An 18,218-nucleotide genomic window follows, 5' to 3' on the forward strand; every position below is an offset into this window, starting at 1 on the left:
TCAGATGGGTCTTCTAGTTCACTAAGAGTATTTCCAACTGCTGTGTCTAATAAGCTATTTAATTCTTCCCCCAAGTTAATAATTTCTAAACTCAACATGGGTGCAGGCAAAGAATATTTTAAAAAATGAGTAATTTAGGATGATGGGTAGACTTGCTTGGATATAAAAATCATTATGATTTATATTATAAAAAATATAAAATGGAGACTTTTTCATACATCCTGCTTATTACTACTTATAATGTGTAACCTCTGAAAAAAATCTCAAGATACAAAAGAATTTGTTTCTCTGTTATGTTTTTAGCATAATCCAGATTTTATCATATGTACTTGATTTTATAACCAATAACAGTCACTGATGCAAGACATACACATAGCAATGGAGTAGAAGCAGTGGCTATGAGACAGGATATAAGTACATATATAAGAATTTAATGTGTATCTTTCATTTGAAATTTATATTATAGCAGAATATTAACGTGCGTCTAGTATTTTTCTGTATATGTTGATTGGAATTAAATAGACTAAATAGATTAAAAATAGTAATAAAGGTAATCATGAATATTAAGGTGGCCTGATTTTTTAAAAATATTTGTCTATACTATATTTTAAGTTTCTTAAGTTTCTTAATGAACGTGTACTATTTTTTAAAATCAGTCCTGAAGGATATAATTTTTAAAAATCACAATCTCTATAAAATTAAAATGAAAGGGATTTGAATCTTTTTGAGAGGACAAGTATAATAGTTATAAGATTATCAAAATTAAACCCTGTGATTCTTTAAATTAACATAGTATGTTTTCATCCACTGTGATAATCAAAAGAACATTTACTCATTTGCCATTCTTTGAAGTATAAACTAAATGATTAAGAAAACTCTGGAGTTATGAGAGAAATCTATGAAGAATATTTTCCAGCATTTCCTTTTCTACAGACATTTAGATATTTTTAGTATAGATGAAAGCAACATTTTTAATATTAACTAGAATGTAATTTGATTAATTTTGTATTTTATCAGAGACAAAGTTTGCTATATGATGTAAGTGTAAATAAACATACTTTATATACTTTATATACAGTGAAGACTGGCAGATGTCTGGGTCTGGATCTCCATCTCAGTCTGGTTCAGATTCAGAATCTGAAGAAGAAAGAGATAAAAGCAGTTGTGATGAAACAGAATCTGATTATGAGCCAAAAAACAAAGTTAAAAGCAGAAAACCTCAAAATAGGTAAGTATAGTATGTTCTTAGTTTGATGCTGAAAATTGTTGGTTATAAGAAGGTATTCATTCTTTTCGTATATAGTTTTTCAAATATGGTTTTATGCCATTGTTTCTGTAAAACACCTCTCTCCCTCTGGTCTTCCCTAGATCTAAGTCAAAAAATGGAAAGAAGATTCTTGGACAAAAAAAGAGACAGATTGATTCATCTGAGGAGGAGGATGATGATGAAGATTATGATACTGACAAAAGAAGTTCTCGACGCCAAGCAACTGTCAATGTTAGCTATAAGGAAGACGAAGAAATGAAAACAGATTCTGATGACCTATTGGAAGTTTGTGGAGAGGATGTTCCTCAGCCTGAGGAAGAGGAATTTGAAACTATAGAACGGTTTATGGATTGTCGGACTGGGAGAAAAGGAGGTATTTTTTTTTGTTTGTTTGTTTTTTTGTTTGCTGGTTTCAATAATATTTAGTAGAGTTAAGTGCTTCTTGAAAATTTTTCAATTTTGAAAGCAAAGAGGGTGGATTTTCTTCTGTTTTTCATATTTGCTGTGAATATACTTTGCTCTTAGCTTGAATATTTTCTTCCCAGAAAATATCCATTTGACCTCACTTCATAATTGCAGATAATTAGAAAAATTTTGACCTGTGTATTTGAGTTTTTCTATCACCATCCATAAAAGTTCTTTAGGTACTTTGAATTTCACAGACAGTTTGGTTTTTAAAAATGTTTTTTTAATCTTGCCTCAAATATGTATGTTATTTTTAGTTATTTTACATGCATTTCCCTCTTTTTGTTTTGTTGAGATGTAATTGACATATAGCGTTGTATAAGTTTGAGGTGGACAACATAATGACTTACATGTATTGCGAAATGATTACTACGATAAGTTTAGGTAACATACATCATCTCATATAGATAAAAAAAGAGAAGTTCTTCTTTTGTGATGAGAACTTTTAGAATCCACTCTCTTAGTAACTTTCAAATGTATCATCCAGCATTGTTAACTGTAGCCATGATGTACATTACATCCCCAGTACTTATTTATCTTATAACTGGAATTTTGAACCTTTTAACAACTTTTACCATATACCTCTTGCCTCTGGTTACTATAAACCTAATCTCTTTATGAGTTTTTTATATGAGATTATACAGCATTTGTCTTTTTTTGTCTGACCTATTTCACTTAGCATAATGCCCTCAAAGTCCATCCATGTTGTTACAAATGGCAGAATTTCCTTCTTTTTTTATGGCTGAATATAATTCCATTGTATGTATATGCACCACAACTTCTTTGTTCATTCATCTGTTGATGGACACTTAGTTTGTTTCCATGTCTTGGCTATTGTAAATAATGCTGCAGTGAACATGAGGGTACAGATACTTCTTTGACAGTGATTTCAGACATACAGTTTTTTACGATGATTTTTTTTAAATTAGTTTCTAATTATCAGTCTCCCAATCATCAGTTATTATAAGTTGCTGTATGATCTTAGGTGTGCCACTGTCTTTTTTTTTTTTTTTTAACTCTTATTTATTTTAAGGTGTTTTTCCAGGACCCATCAGCTCCAAGTCAAGTAATTGTTTCAGTCTCGTTGTGCAGGGCACAGCTCACAATGGTGGCCCATGTGGGGATCAAACCAGCAACCTTGTTGTTAAGAGCACCGTGTTATAACCAACTAAACTAACCGGCCGCTCATGCCACTGTCTTTTGACCTTGTTTTTCTAATTTTAAAATGGAAGGGATTAAATTAGATAACCTTTCTATTCTAAAATTCTGAATTTCTGTTATGTATGTGCAATATAACTTCATATAAATTCTTGTTCTGATACTTTAAGAGAGCATATATTTTTCTATTCATATTTTTGAATTTTTGAGTTCAAAGAAGTACTCCTGTAACAGAATTAAAGGGAATATATTGTGTTTCCTTTTTCAGCTACTGGTGCTACTACAACCATCTACGCAGTTGAAGCAGATGGTGACCCAAATGCAGGATTTGAAAAAAGCAAGGAGCCAGGAGAAATCCAGTATTTAATTAAATGGAAAGGATGGTCCCATATTCACAATACTTGGGAGACAGAAGAAACCCTTAAGCAGCAGAATGTTAGAGGAATGAAAAAATTAGATAATTATAAGAAAAAAGATCAAGAAACAAAAAGATGGTAAATGTTTTATATTATACTTAATTGTTTATAGATCAAAGATAATTACTAAACTTTTTTATTAACAAGGAATACCTTGTCAAGAACCAAACAATAATCTAAAATAACTATTTGTATATTTATTTGTATTTCATCTCAAGGTAAAAGGGCTTAGGAATAACCATACCTAACACTCTTCTGGATAACAGTCACACAGAAAGTGTCTCATATTTAATTTTTAAAGTTAAAAAAATTAATGATTTACTTTATTTCTGTTTCAATTTCTTTATTCTTTAAACTGGCTCACATGATAAAAGCAAAAATGGGAGATTTTGTGCTATTAATAATGTTTGGGGGATGGGTTATTTAGAGGAGATTCTGAAGTCTCCCTGGATTTAATAATCTTTCAGGTTGAAAAATGCTTCTCCAGAAGATGTGGAATATTATAATTGCCAGCAAGAACTTACAGATGATCTGCATAAACAGTATCAAATAGTGGAGCGAATAATTGGTTAGTAATAAATAATTCTAATTGAATTTTTATTGTTCCATGCTTGAAATGATCTGAAAAAAAAAATTAAAATTTGTCACACACACATCAAATGCAGTAGCTTGCTTTAACTGTAATAGAGTATTGTAAACCAGATGACTAATTTTCACTTGTGTAGTTTTTACCAAGAATTATTCCTTGGATAAGATTTGATGTAAAAAAAGATTAAATAAATGTCTGATTTATCTCACAGCTCATTCCAATCAAAAATCAGCAGCTGGTTATCCTGATTATTATTGCAAATGGCAGGGCCTTCCATACTCAGAGTGCAGCTGGGAGGATGGCGCTCTTATTTCCAAAAAGTTTCAAACATACATAGATGAGTATTTTAGCAGGAATCAATCAAAAACCACTCCTTTCAAAGATTGCAAGGTGAGTATTTTACATTTTTAATTATTGAAAATGTATTTATGCATCCTAAATATTACAAGCCCACATAGAGAGTTAGATTCTGATTTGAGATAGGCTAAGGAAGAGAACTGCTTGAATGATAGGTCTTACAGGAAATGACATTCCTGTAATTGCTATGTGATTTTAGATGTGGTACTGTCTTTTAGCCTTGGTGAGCAAAACTTTGTCAGAAAAATGGTGGTGGTAGTTGTGGTAAGTTAGGGATACCAAATAGGGAAAATTCCTTCCAAAACCAGATGTATATGATTGATTTAAAAGGTAGTGAATATTTTCTTTGAAGGTAGGAAACGAAAAGAGAGATGTACCCATAAAAAGGTTTTCAGAACTACCTTACCTAATACCGTGTTTCCCCCGAAAAGAAGACCTAACCGGAAAATAAGCCTTAGTATGATTTTTCAGGATGACATCCCCTGAACATAAATCCTAATGCATCTTTTGGAACAAAAATTAATATAAGACCCAGTCTTATTTGGGGGGAAACACCATATAAGATCTTTATAATTTATTATTAGTGATAGTTTTGGGATCTAAGTACCACTAAAATTTATTTTCTTATTACAAGATTGAACTATAGTCATAATGGTAATTTAGAAATCAGAAATTAAGTGGGAAGTTAAGCCAGTTTTATGGTTTATTTCTAGGTCAGAGTTGAGCATTGGTTAAAAATGAATGAATTTAACATAGCTTTCCTTTGTGAAATACACAAAGCCCAAATATTACAGCAGGAGCTTATCTCTTTAATTTTTTATTCAAAAAAAGTGGCAAAATATTTCACTATACATTCTTGTCATAGTAATAGAAAACAGTCTTTTTTGAATGCTCAGATGTATTTTGAGTCATGGAATTTCTGAGTTTGATTTGAGATGAAATTTCAAAATTTATGATGAAAGCTGAGATTTTCATCTTTTAATATAATTTGTTACATTTAATAATTTTTCATATTAACATTTATTTCTGTTGAAGGTATTGAAGCAAAGGCCAAGATTTGTAGCACTAAAGAAGCAGCCAGCCTATATTGGAGGACATGAGGGTTTAGAATTAAGAGATTATCAACTGAATGGTTTAAATTGGCTTGCTCACTCTTGGTGCAAGTAAGTATATTTGAGTCATCTGTTTAATTTGAGAGGATGATAATTTTACAAATACAGAATTTGGAAAAGATTTCTACCAACATAAAGATAAATACACTTTGGTATTTTTATGCAGGTCTTTGGATTTCCTTATATATAAACAGTACTTATTACATACTAAGCAGAAAATCCAATGGAGTTTTGAGTTTAACCTGTTTGATTGTCACAGTACTTAAAGTTTTTATTGAACTTCAAGTCAGAATATATATAATATATTCCTGTTGCACACTATTCCTGAACTGTTTCTCTTTCTTACAGTTGTTTCGAATACCCATTTAGCCCTCCATTTTTTCCCCTCTCTCCTATGTCCCCAGCTCCATTACTGGCAATATAAGATGACTCTAGGGTGCAAATTTTTTTTTTTTTTTTAACTTACCCATAGCTATAGTTTTTCCTGCTATGTGTTGTTCCTGTTTACTTTTTATTTAATACCAGGGGTGCCAAAAAAATGTATGCAAGTGGACACTTCAGTCAATGTTGCTCAAGCAGTAGTTTACCATAATCAGAAGTGTCTGGAGGTTGATGGTAACCAGTTTGAGCACCTTTTGTAATTGCAGAAGTCAAACGTGATTTGTATTCATCTTGTGTTATTGGTGTATATATATATATATTGAGTATTCCAATTTTAATAGTTTTCCTTTCTTAAAATGTGTATACATTTCCTTGGCACCCTTTGTATATCTGGACTCTTCACAGTTGTAGGTGGATTGAGTTCTTGGCTACATAATTGATTCAAGATAATACCGTCAGTCTTTAGGCTTCTGGCTTAAAATGGTAAATTCTCTCCACTTCTGTTACACTGTTACAAAGACCTTTACATTTATTACTTATAGCTAATAAAAGTGGTATATTGTATATAATACCTATCAGATTAACTTTATTTAACTTTTCATGTAAACTTATACATGGGTTATGTAAAAAGGTTTCTTTGTAAATTTGAATCTTTATTGCACATAATTGTTCTTTTTAACTTTGTAGAGGAAATAGTTGCATACTTGCTGATGAAATGGGCCTTGGAAAAACAATACAGACGATCTCATTTCTGAACTATTTGTTTCATGAACATCAATTATACGGACCTTTTCTGTTAGTAGTACCACTCTCCACTCTCACTTCCTGGCAGAGGGAAATTCAGACATGGGCTTCTCAAATGAATGCCGTGGTTTATTTAGGTGACATTAACAGCAGAAACATGGTAAGTTGTTTTTCCACAAATTTAGAAATCTAGGCATACTTGTCTTTGAGGACAAGTATTTTATTTGTCTTTATAGTCTTAGTTTCTAGCATAGAACTTGGCCATAAAGTAAGTGTTTGATACATGTTTAATTGACTATGATAAAAATCAGTTTTTGGTTTAGTGTTACTTTATACCGTGTTTCCCCGAAAATAAGACCTAACTGGAAAATAAGCCCTAGCATGATTTTTCAGGATAACATCCCCTGAACATAAACCCTAATGCGTCTTTTGGAACAAAACTCAATGTGAGACCCGGTCTTATTTTCGGGGAAACATGGTGGATGTATTTTTTTCTTTCGAATGAAGAGTTTCAAATATACATGAAAGCAAACAGAGTATAATAAACCTCCATGTGCCTATCTCCAACTTCACAATTTTAGCTCATTGCCAGTTTTGTTTCACCTGTACCTCTACATGGTACTTTCCTCCCAATTATTGTGAAGCAAACTTGAGATATCATATTTTATCCATAAATGTTGTTAAATGAGTTAATCCACTAGTGTTTTGTTAACGTCCTTCAGTGAAAATTGTGTAGTGTTAAAAACATGTCTGCTTTATTTTTTTATAGACGATTTCGATGGGGTGTGGTATTTACATTTTACTTACTATATGGTCAATGTAACTTGTTGGACTATATCAAGAATAATTTAAACTATTTTATTACATAATAGTTTCTTGTGTGTTTTAGATATTCAGGTAAAAGTATGATTTTATTAATGTGTTTCTTAAAATTATCTTTAAAATTTCTTGATAGATAAGAACTCATGAATGGATGCATCCCCAGACCAAACGGTTAAAATTTAATATACTGTTAACAACTTATGAAATTTTATTGAAGGATAAGGTGTGTATTGCTATATTTTTCTGTTTGATGGATATTGGTTTTTCCTTTACAATGTGTTATGGGTAGGATGAGAAGATAATTTAAATCGGGTCAGCAAACTACAATCTATGAGTCAAATCTGGCTTATTTTTTTATGACCCTTGAACTAAGAATAGTATTTACATTTTTAAAAGGTTATAAAAACAAACCAAAGAATATATGACAGAGACCACCACACATTTGTCTGCAAAGCCTACAATATTTACCATCTGGCTCTTTACATAAAACTTTGCCAACTCCTGACTTACATGAAACTAGTTTGATGTAGTATCTGTTGATTTATAAGAGGAGGAAGATAGATAGCTAACAGGATTAAACTACCACTGGGTAAAGCACTGTGCTAAATGTGTTATAGCAATTGCCCTACTTAATTCTTCATCGTTAATATCTCAAATAATTCCCATCTACTTTGCAAGATATTGCTACCCCTACTTTACTGGAAAGAAACACCAAGTCTGAAAGAAGTTAATGAACTTGCCTAATGTCATACAACTATTAAGTAGCAGAATCAGACCTATCTCTGTTTTAAGTAAGAGACCCATGTTTATATGTTGAGAAATCTATAGTTCATAGAAATTATACAGTGAATTATGTCTATACTTGAATTAAGACACTGTTCCAAATTTATATCATATTCTCTACAAATTGACATTAATAAAGGCTTCTACTGAACTTAGGCTAAAAATGTGTTGTAAAATTTTTAGATGATACCATTTTTTTCTTTATTTGAATATGTAAGCTAGTAAAAGCTTTCACTTGATGTTATGCTTTGTTTTATAGTGGCTGAATTAGTCATGGAAATAACTTTATTTTGCATGTTGAATTACTTGATTTGAGTATTCCAATAAATGTTGAAATAATACAATTTTTATTTAAGAATTAGACAAAAGCTTGTGTTTAATTTTAATTTGCCTCATTTTAATAATTTGAATTTAGGTCAAATGGGAAGGCTAAGTTTGAATTTAGTTTTTCTCTCAAAACATTAACTATGTTCTTTTTCACTTTAAGGCATTCCTTGGAGGTCTAAATTGGGCATTTATAGGTGTAGATGAAGCACATCGATTAAAGAATGATGACTCTCTTCTGTATAAAACTTTAATAGACTTTAAGTCCAATCACCGTCTCCTTATCACTGGAACTCCTCTACAAAACTCCCTCAAAGAGCTCTGGTCTTTGCTTCATTTCATTATGCCAGAAAAGTAAGATAAATCGGGATATACAATTTCGATGTTTTGTATGCTAAGTTTAGGAGGACAATAATTAGTGTAGATAATAAGGTCAGCAAGAGGTTTTATTGTCCTAAAACATTAAACCTCAGATTATTAAGGAGGAGAAAAAATGAAATGGGATGGAATATTTCATATTTGTAGTATTATTTTAATTTTTTAGTTTGTAAATAAATAAGCTTGAACTCATATAAATTAAAACAGTTGATTTTCCCCATGTTCAAAATATATCTTGCTTAGAAAACAAAACAGTATCATTCTCAGTATTTAACAGTAGCAGTAAAAATAACAAGGTGCAGGTAATCTCATTTTCTAAATGAGGAAAGCTAGACTAGATAAGGATAAACAGCTTGTTCAAGGTCACATACATACTCTCAGTAGTTTCAGAACTTTAAGCTTAATTACATTCTCTGTGAAATATTTTAGTAATAATTACTCTCATGTTTGAGAATATTTCATCTTTATTTAGCTTAAGGAGAATCATTTTTGTAAAACAACTTATATTTCATCTTATCTAAGTGTGTAATAGATTTCTTGAGAAGAATAGGTATTAAAAGTGACTAATTTTAGCTAATTGTTTTCCTAAAATCTATGTTTTGTTTACATGTGACTACCCTGAAAAATATCTCAGATGCAGTTTGACTTTTTTTTAGTGATTCTTCCATTTTTTTTAATTTGTAAGGTTTTCTTCATGGGAAGATTTTGAAGAAGAACACGGCAAAGGCAGAGAATATGGTTACGCAAGCCTCCACAAGGAGCTTGAGCCATTTCTATTACGCAGAGTTAAGAAAGATGTGGAAAAATCCCTTCCTGCCAAGGTTGAGCAGATTTTAAGAATGGAAATGAGTGCTTTACAGAAACAATATTACAAGTAAGTTGTAAACTGAGCACATGTTCAGACATTTAATTCTAAATAACCGCCCTATACTTGTCTCATTGAGGTGTCCCCCTTCCCCTATTAGGCTCTTAGAGCAGTAACAATTCTTGAATTTTAGAATAGATTTAGTCTATGGCATATTAGGGCAAAGAGAGATTTAATGACATGTCCAAGATCATGGGTGATTATAAGATTAAATAATTCACCTTTAACACATCATTAGTTGCTTTTCTCTGTTTCATACACTGTTACCTTACAGGGGGTTTGTTTTAAGTGTCATTTCCCTGATGCTGAGACATGATTATGTAATTATGATATTTATGTAATTGACAGCAGTAGAATTCAGAAAAAGAAACTTAGAAAAAAATTTTAAGCCTCCCTAAAAAATGTTAGGCTTGCTTTTTGATATTAATATTGAATTTTTTTGTATAAATTATGCATGTCAGATTTATATAGTAACACTTCAGTGAATCAAAAGGCTCTCCTAGTATCTACTTAAACATTTAATTGCATAAAATGCACTGCTGCAAGCATTTGAATTCTCAGAAACAAACTCCCATCGCTCAGCTGTTTTTTTCAATTCACAGCCAGTATTATTTTATCTGTAGCCACCCCCAATTCCCTCAACCCCATTCATTTTGAGACAAATCAGAGATACAACTTTTACGTCCTTTGAAGACTAACCTTGTAAAAAGGAAGAAAATAAAAGGTTGTACAAAACAAAGTATTAATAGATCATGGTGAGAGGAAATGTTATGTATAGTTTGTGGAGTAATAAAATAACCACCCATAATTTTTCTATAGCTTGCATATATATATTGTGTAATCATAATTTAGAGAAGGCAGTGTGGCTAAACCAGGTATTATGAGGTTTCTTTTAAGTCTGTATTAGCTGCCTAATGTAGTGAAATTTATAAGGTTAAGATAGATAACACAATTGACCATTTTTAAAGTAAATTTTTGGAGAAAAGGATTAATACCTAATATTCACTGTTTCATTAAATTTTTACCATCTATAGTTAATGATTCAGATAACAAGTTACGTGGTCTCATTAGTCTTATGAACGAGGTTCATCTGTCTTGTGAACAAGGTTTGGTCCATTATATATCCAGCTGTGAACTTTATAATGGTAAACAATTTTGGTTTGGTGCTTATTTTCTATGGTATTAGAATTCATCCTGGTAATTGTTCTCTGCTAAACATCATTTTCATGATTTTTTTTTAAAACAGATGGATATTAACTAGAAATTACAAAGCCCTCAGCAAAGGTTCCAAGGGCAGTACCTCAGGCTTTTTGAATATTATGATGGAGCTAAAGAAATGTTGTAATCACTGCTACCTCATTAAACCACCAGATAATAATGAATTCTATAATAAACAGGAGGCCTTACAAGTAAGAATTTTAAAATAACTATAATTTTGGTAAAGCAAAATTCTAGAAATGTTTATTTCAGTTATAACTGAAAATAGCAAAATGCTTTAATATATCTGTTAGAAGTTCTCTTTGATTAATGGTATATGTAAATAATGGTATTGTTTTTTAGTCTTTATAAAAGCCATTAAAATGATAATTTATTAATTAGTTATTTTGATCATTTTTATAAAAATGGATCTAATTATAGGCTTTTGTAATTTATCCAGCAAAAATCTCTTAGTATATTCTTAATTGTGAAAACATTTCACTAATAGTGATCATTCTGAATTCATGACATTGCAAATGATAGTTTTAAGATGAACATGTTGACTTCAGATCTTAACCTTCCTCTCGTTTCTGGAAGACAAATGAGAAGTCAAAAAAGCACAGTTGCCATCTAGCCACAGTAGTGCTTTAAAGTGCTAGGATCATGAAGTTCTACATGTATAAATTAGAATACATTTTCTTACTCTTTTAAAACCTTTGGTTGCTTAGTTGCTGCTTCTTCCAGTGTATTGTTTTACAGCTTAGATTTTTGGAGAAATAGTGTAATAACGAGAAAACAGACTGAAACAATGCCTTTTTTCCTCCTGAAAAAACAACAAAAACATAGATGCTAAATGGCAAGGAAAATTTTAGCTTAAATCACAGAGCAAAATGATAAAGGTCCTAGGTTTTAAAAACTGATCCAACATTATGAAAATTTTAAATCTCATTTAAAATAATTAAACAAACGAGAGAATTAAAGGGGCATTTGTTTCATTTGATTTGTTCTTTTAAAATGTTATAATAGTTGTAATTTATTGTTTCCTTAGCACTTAATCCGTAGTAGCGGAAAATTGATTCTTCTTGACAAGCTGTTAATTCGCCTAAGAGAAAGAGGCAATAGAGTTCTTATTTTTTCTCAAATGGTGCGGATGTTAGACATACTTGCAGAATATTTGAAATATCGTCAATTTCCCTTTCAAGTAAGCATTTCATTTTGTCATTTTTGTTGCCTTAAATTTCACCTAGTTCCTCAGCATATTCTACAAACCTTTGAAATTCTTTTGTAAACGAAGTACAGATTTTCATATAAACTAAGAAAATGTGTCTGAAAAAAATTCCATTTGTCATTCTCTTTTTTTTCTTCTTGATCTTAATAACAAAGCAATTTCTTTTCTCTAATTTTTCTTTTCATTCTATATATTTCTTTTCTGTGTTCAAGTCTAAAGGAGCAGCCTTATATATTAGACTTTAGTCTGAGGAATGAAAAGAGAGCAAATCCTTGTGAATGTTACTCCCAGGACCGTTGCAGATTCTGAAGATTTATGTGCTTATAATTATTCTAATGTATAGTTTACTAAATAAAACCACATGACTTCAGGGAAGATACCAAAGACCAAAATGGGCTTATTTTCCATTTATTCAATATTTATTTTGAAATTCATTCAACATAATTAAAGATGATGTGGATGAGTGTTTAATACTAGAGTTAGGTGCTAATCTCAGTACTTTACATCTAATAATTTTAATCCTTACAGTGATTTTATGAATACTTGGAACATAGCAAACACTCAGTATATACAACTAGTGAATGATATATATTTAGTGCAGGCAGTAAAATAGAAGTAGAATTATAATGATCAACCTCAGCACACATAATCTTTGCTCTGCTGGAGCTTACAACCTGGTGTGGGAAGTAGACATTAAGCAGGTAATTACGAACAAATAGAACATTACATTCTGGAAAATGCTATGAAGGACAGGTGTTTGGTGATATGAACATGATTGTGAAATATGTAATCATTTAAGGGAAAAAGTAGAAAGAGTACCACTGATTTTTTTTTTAACAGCTTTATTGAGATGTGATTTCTATTCCATACAATTCATCCATTTAAAGTGTACAATTCAGTGGTTTTTAGTATATTCACAAATATATGTAATCATCACCACAGTCAATTTTTAGAATGTTTTTACTACCTTAAAAAGAAGCTGTACTTTCAGCTGTCATCCCTATTCTGTTCCCCCTGCCCCCACCATATCCCTATATTGGTTTGTTTTTAGACCAATTGTTATGTATACATGGTCAAACTAAAAGAATTAGTACAGAAGTATTTGTAAGCAACTGTTCTCTGCTCCTAGTCCTTTCTTATTTCCAGATCACTTCCCAGAGAAAATCATTTTTAACTTTCTTTTGGTTTAGGTTATGCCTCAATAAATGATATACAACTATTTTTAAAAAGTTTTTTCTAATTGTAATTTTTAGTGAAAAAGAGACAACAGTATTTAAAACATTTTATTTTGGACATCTTTTTAGCTCATGTTTAGTAATCACTCGGCATGTCAGGCACTGTGCTAAGTGTTTTATTCTCTCACTGAATATCTATGAAGTAAGTACTGTCATTATGTCCATGTACTGAGGAGGAAACTGACAAGGAGAAAGATCAAATCACTTGCCCAAGGCACCCATGAATACTCACATGTGGGCTCTAAACCAGTGGTGCCCTAAACCAGTGATTCTAACTTTAACCAGAGAATTTTTGCTGGACCCCCCTCTTATGAGTTTCTAATTCAATCAGTCTGAGATGGAGTTCAGTAGTGTGCATTTCTAAGTTCTTAGGTGACACGGATGCTGTTGGTCCAGTAACCACACTGGACTTATTCAGTGTTTTTTAAACTGTGGGCTGTAATCTATTCATGGGTCTGGGAATCACTTTAATGAATTGTACTAACATTTTAAAAAAATGAAGTAGATTATAAAATAGGGTATATATCACAGTACATTGAGTCATGAAACTTGCTTTGAGTTTATAGCTGTGTACTCATTCACATGTAAAATACATTTCTTACAGTGGGTGTCAGGTAGAATTAAAGCCCATGCTATTATTTACTATTTGGAGAAGCAGTCCTAGTGGTTAAGAGCACAGACTCTAGAGACGGAATGACTGGGCATTGTTTTACTGCCTAAGAAGTACCTTCTAGTCTTACAGTCTTAGCAAAGCAATGGTGCATGGTCATACTTAATTTTATAATTGATTTTGATTCCTTTTTAAAATTTTTCAATCTGTTATATGAAGTATTTTAATGTGTTTTATTCTAGAGATTAGATGGATCAATAAAAGGGGAGCTGAGGAAACAAGCTCTAGATCATTTTAATGCTGAAGGGTCAGAGGTATGAATGCTTTTAATATTGTAAATTGTTTTAGTCATTATTTTAGTCATACTTGTAGTTTCATTTTTTTAGAGTCTTATTGGTGCTAGCTAGCTTACATTTGCAAGTGAAGTTTTTAAATCAGTATTCTATGTTAAATGTGAAGAATTTCACCCTTTCTTATTAATACTATTTCAGCATAAGATAGTTAATTTGCTTCAAAGTAAATTAGCTCACTTTCATTTAGAATTCTTGTTGAAGTTGGTGTTTACGTTTCCCATGTGTAGCTGTAATTTGGGGTCTTGTTTGGTTTTGTTAGAGTTTTATATATTTTAATATTTTTAAAAACTACCTTTCAATTTTATTGGTAAAATACTTTTTACATTAAAAAAAAATCAATTATAAAATCTTTATATCAATTATTACTGTCACAGTTTAGAAGAATTTAAAATCGTGCCTATTTATAATTCCTTATAGGATTTCTGCTTTTTGCTTTCCACAAGAGCTGGAGGTCTAGGAATTAATTTAGCCTCTGCCGACACTGTTGTTATATTTGATTCTGATTGGAATCCACAAAATGATCTTCAGGCACAGGCTAGAGCTCATCGAATCGGGCAAAAGAAACAGGTATTTTTACTCCCCTTATTTTACTCTTTCAGAATCTTTTTATGATTATTATGGTTTTGGTTTACCCTCCTGATCAGATCGTAGGAACACAGTCATATTGCTATTTAACAGATAGAGTACTGAGGAACTCAGATTTACCAAACTCCCCTGAAAGTCTGACACTGAGATAACTGCCTCAGTAGGATCATGCACTCTCTTTTGATCATGCATTCTGTTTACAACTATAGAACACAGTGTTTTTGTTTTCATTTTTTTAATTCAAGTTTATTGAGGTGGCTGGTTAGCTCAGTTGGTTAGAGCGTGGTGCTCTTAACAACAGGGTTGCTCGTTCGATCCTCATATGGGCCATTGTGAGCTGTGCCCTCCACAACTAGATTGAAACAACTACTTGACTTGGAGCTGATGGGTCTTGGAAAAACACAGTTAAAATAAATAAAAGTTAAAAAAAAAAGAAAGTTTATTGGGGTGACAATGGTTAGTAAAGTTACATAGTTTTCAGGTGTGCAATTCTGTGATACATCATCTAGGACACAATGTTTTTCATTGAGTATAAATTTTGTAATGTCTTCATTTACTTAATTATTGAAAGAGATTTTGCTTAGTATATATTGCTACCTTTTTGTTAGCCTGCATTTTATACATGTTCCTGCAAGATTTTCTATGCACAAAAGCCATTTTCATTTTATACTTTTTGTACAACTGTCTGGCAGTTGTAACAAGCCTTGAGAAAAACCGTCTGTCATCTTTTTGATGCATTGGTCTTTGTATTTTAATTCATTTACCTCCATCTAGAATAGTGCTTCTCAAACTTCTCCAAAACAGGAGATATGAGCAAGTAGCACAAAAAATCTTATTTATTTAGCTCATTTATATATAATACCTTTAAAACATTTCTTACTGAAAAAATACATAATTTAAAACTAAAAAAATGTTTTATTTAAATAATTTTAGTAAAGTTGCCTCATCAGGAATGTATCACATCGTGCTTCTTTCTATAATTTCTTATTCTCTGGAACAAGATGACATTCCCCCTAACTGAAAGCTTGTTTAGAGTAGTAGTTCTGAACTTCATCAGAACAAGTGACCCCCTTTTTATAGCAACTATTTTTAGTATATGCTTTTTAATCTTGAAATGGATACATGTAATTTGAATTCTAATGCCCTTACAGTAATTCAGGTAAAAACGTTCTTTTGAAATAGTACCGTATTTTCCTGAAAATAAGACCTAACCGGAAAATAAGCCCTAGCATGATTTTTCAGGATGCTCATAATATACACCCTACCACAAAAATAAACCCCAATTAAGATTGTCAGCCAGACGGACACATTTAGTACATCCAATACATCACATGACGGACGTATTGAATTATAAAATAATATTAATATATAATTAAATTTAAATAAATAATATTGACATTAATACTTAAAATAAATGATAATATAAATTATAATTAAGTATTTGCAAATACCCAAGCAGACACCTTTGGACAAGAGGTAAACGCCTATGTAAACATGAACTCGAGACTTATTGCCGAATGACCAGAGTACAGACACAATGTACTAATAACATGCACACTTGAACGAACAGACGAGGTTGTGTCTAATATGAATCTTCATAATTCAATATGTCATGTGTTGTAACGGACGTACTTAATGCACTCATATATAATAAACATTTTCTGAATTTTGGTGCCTGCAATTTTTCGTCACTTTTGTGTGGGTCATCATTCTTAACTGTCATCATTTTTGTTGCCACTCCTGTCTCATAAGTCTTCAGTAAACACTTAATTTAATGGTGGATTTAAAGGGAATAATGTCTTGACCCCCAGACAAGATGAGTGCAAAAATAAAGCTATTCCATTGAGTACAAGAAAGGAATCGTGGAGGACTCCCAGGGCAAGAATCCTACGGCTTTCTGCAAAGACTGCAAAGAGAAGAAGTTGAATCTCCGAATGGTCCAAAAATGGCGAGCAGAGTATGATAATCTCAGTCAATAGGTGGACGAGGGAAATGCTAAGAAGCGCAAATGTGGATCAGGTCAGCAACCATTATTTCCTGAGCTGGAAGACATCATCTGTGAATGGATTGCTGACAGAAGAGCAAAGATTTTGGTTGTGTGCAGGGCTGATATTCAGGCATTTGCCCTTGCAGTGGTACCACAGTTAGAAATATCCCCAGAAGAATTCAAAGCATCGCAACACTGGCTGGATCGTCTCTAAGATCGACAACACTGTGCAAGCTGGAAGATACTGAAGTTATTAAACGTGCACTTGCCATCGAGTCCTTTGTTGATGGCATCGACTTTTCTAAATACCAACTCTCCAACATGATGGCTATGGATGAAACTGCAGTGTTTATGGGCCAAGGATCTCACACGACAATTGATCAGAGGGATGCGTCATCAATCTACATTCTCTCCACTGGTTACGAAAGTGCACGTGTTACCTGTATTTTGGCAGTTCGTCTGGATGGAAAGAAAGCCCCACCTCTAATCATCACTAAGGGCAAGAAAGATAAGGTTGGATGTGTTTCAGGCATTTATGTTCTTGAAACTGAAAAAGCCTGGTGCACATAAGCAGTTATAAGGAAGTGGGTCGATTTCATGCTGCCACTTATTTTGCAAGGTGGCCAAAGACATCTGCTAGTCTGGGATTCAGCCAGCACTCACTATGCTAAAGACATGAAGAACTTCCTTGCAGAGAGAAGAATAGATCAAATAATGATTCCCACAGGAATGACTGCCTATCTCCAGACTCTAGATACTGCAATAAACAAGCCATTCAAGGAAGATTTGCACATGGAAATCAATAACTACATTGAAAATAGAATGGAGAGAAATCAGCATGGAAACTTTGTGAAGCCTAGCCTGCAAGAGGTTGTGACTTGGGTGAAGAACTCATGGGATAAAATCACTGACAGCTGTGTTGCCAGTGCACTACGAGCAGGCTACATGGACAAGAAGTGCTCATTTGAGGAGAGCTCTATTGCTGGACATGAGAGATTGGGGCCAATGGTTCTATAGGAAATGGAGTCGCAAGAAATTCAAGCCGGAATTTGGGGTTTGGAGAGTTATGACGATGTTCCAAAAGATGATGGGACTATTTGAATAAATGTAGATTTTTGTATATGACTAAATGGGTAAATAGATTGTTATACATGAATAAATGTAGATTGTTGTACATGAAAAAATAAGACACCCCCTGAAAATAAGCCCTAATGCTTCTTTTGGAGCAAAAATGAATATAAGACCTGGTCTTATTTTTGGGGAAATGCAGTATATATTTCAACATATAGGACTATTCTAGGATGTGAAGAATAAGTTTAGAGTTGAGAGAATAAGAGCAGGACTCAGTCTCCATAAGTACAA

General features: G+C 32.2%; 1 protein-coding gene across 1 annotated transcript in view; it reads left to right on the plus strand.

The window, feature by feature from the left end:
• The window catches only part of CHD1 (chromodomain helicase DNA binding protein 1), a 72,832-nt gene that overhangs the window by 29,139 nt on the left and 25,475 nt on the right, over positions 1-18,218 (plus strand). The window contains exons 6-19 of the mRNA XM_019727925.2: positions 1,079-1,228; positions 1,369-1,640; positions 3,159-3,384; positions 3,774-3,874; positions 4,107-4,285; positions 5,288-5,415; positions 6,433-6,649; positions 7,445-7,534; positions 8,582-8,772; positions 9,482-9,670; positions 10,908-11,070; positions 11,907-12,059; positions 14,174-14,245; positions 14,702-14,851. Of these exons, the coding sequence (XP_019583484.2) occupies positions 1,079-1,228; positions 1,369-1,640; positions 3,159-3,384; positions 3,774-3,874; positions 4,107-4,285; positions 5,288-5,415; positions 6,433-6,649; positions 7,445-7,534; positions 8,582-8,772; positions 9,482-9,670; positions 10,908-11,070; positions 11,907-12,059; positions 14,174-14,245; positions 14,702-14,851 (2,281 nt within the window). The remainder of the gene's footprint in view (positions 1-1,078; positions 1,229-1,368; positions 1,641-3,158; positions 3,385-3,773; positions 3,875-4,106; positions 4,286-5,287; positions 5,416-6,432; positions 6,650-7,444; positions 7,535-8,581; positions 8,773-9,481; positions 9,671-10,907; positions 11,071-11,906; positions 12,060-14,173; positions 14,246-14,701; positions 14,852-18,218) is intronic.

The sequence above is a fragment of the Rhinolophus sinicus genome, linkage group LG03 (assembly GCF_036562045.2).
Source record: "Rhinolophus sinicus isolate RSC01 linkage group LG03, ASM3656204v1, whole genome shotgun sequence".
Classification (NCBI taxonomy): Eukaryota; Metazoa; Chordata; class Mammalia; order Chiroptera; family Rhinolophidae; genus Rhinolophus; species Rhinolophus sinicus.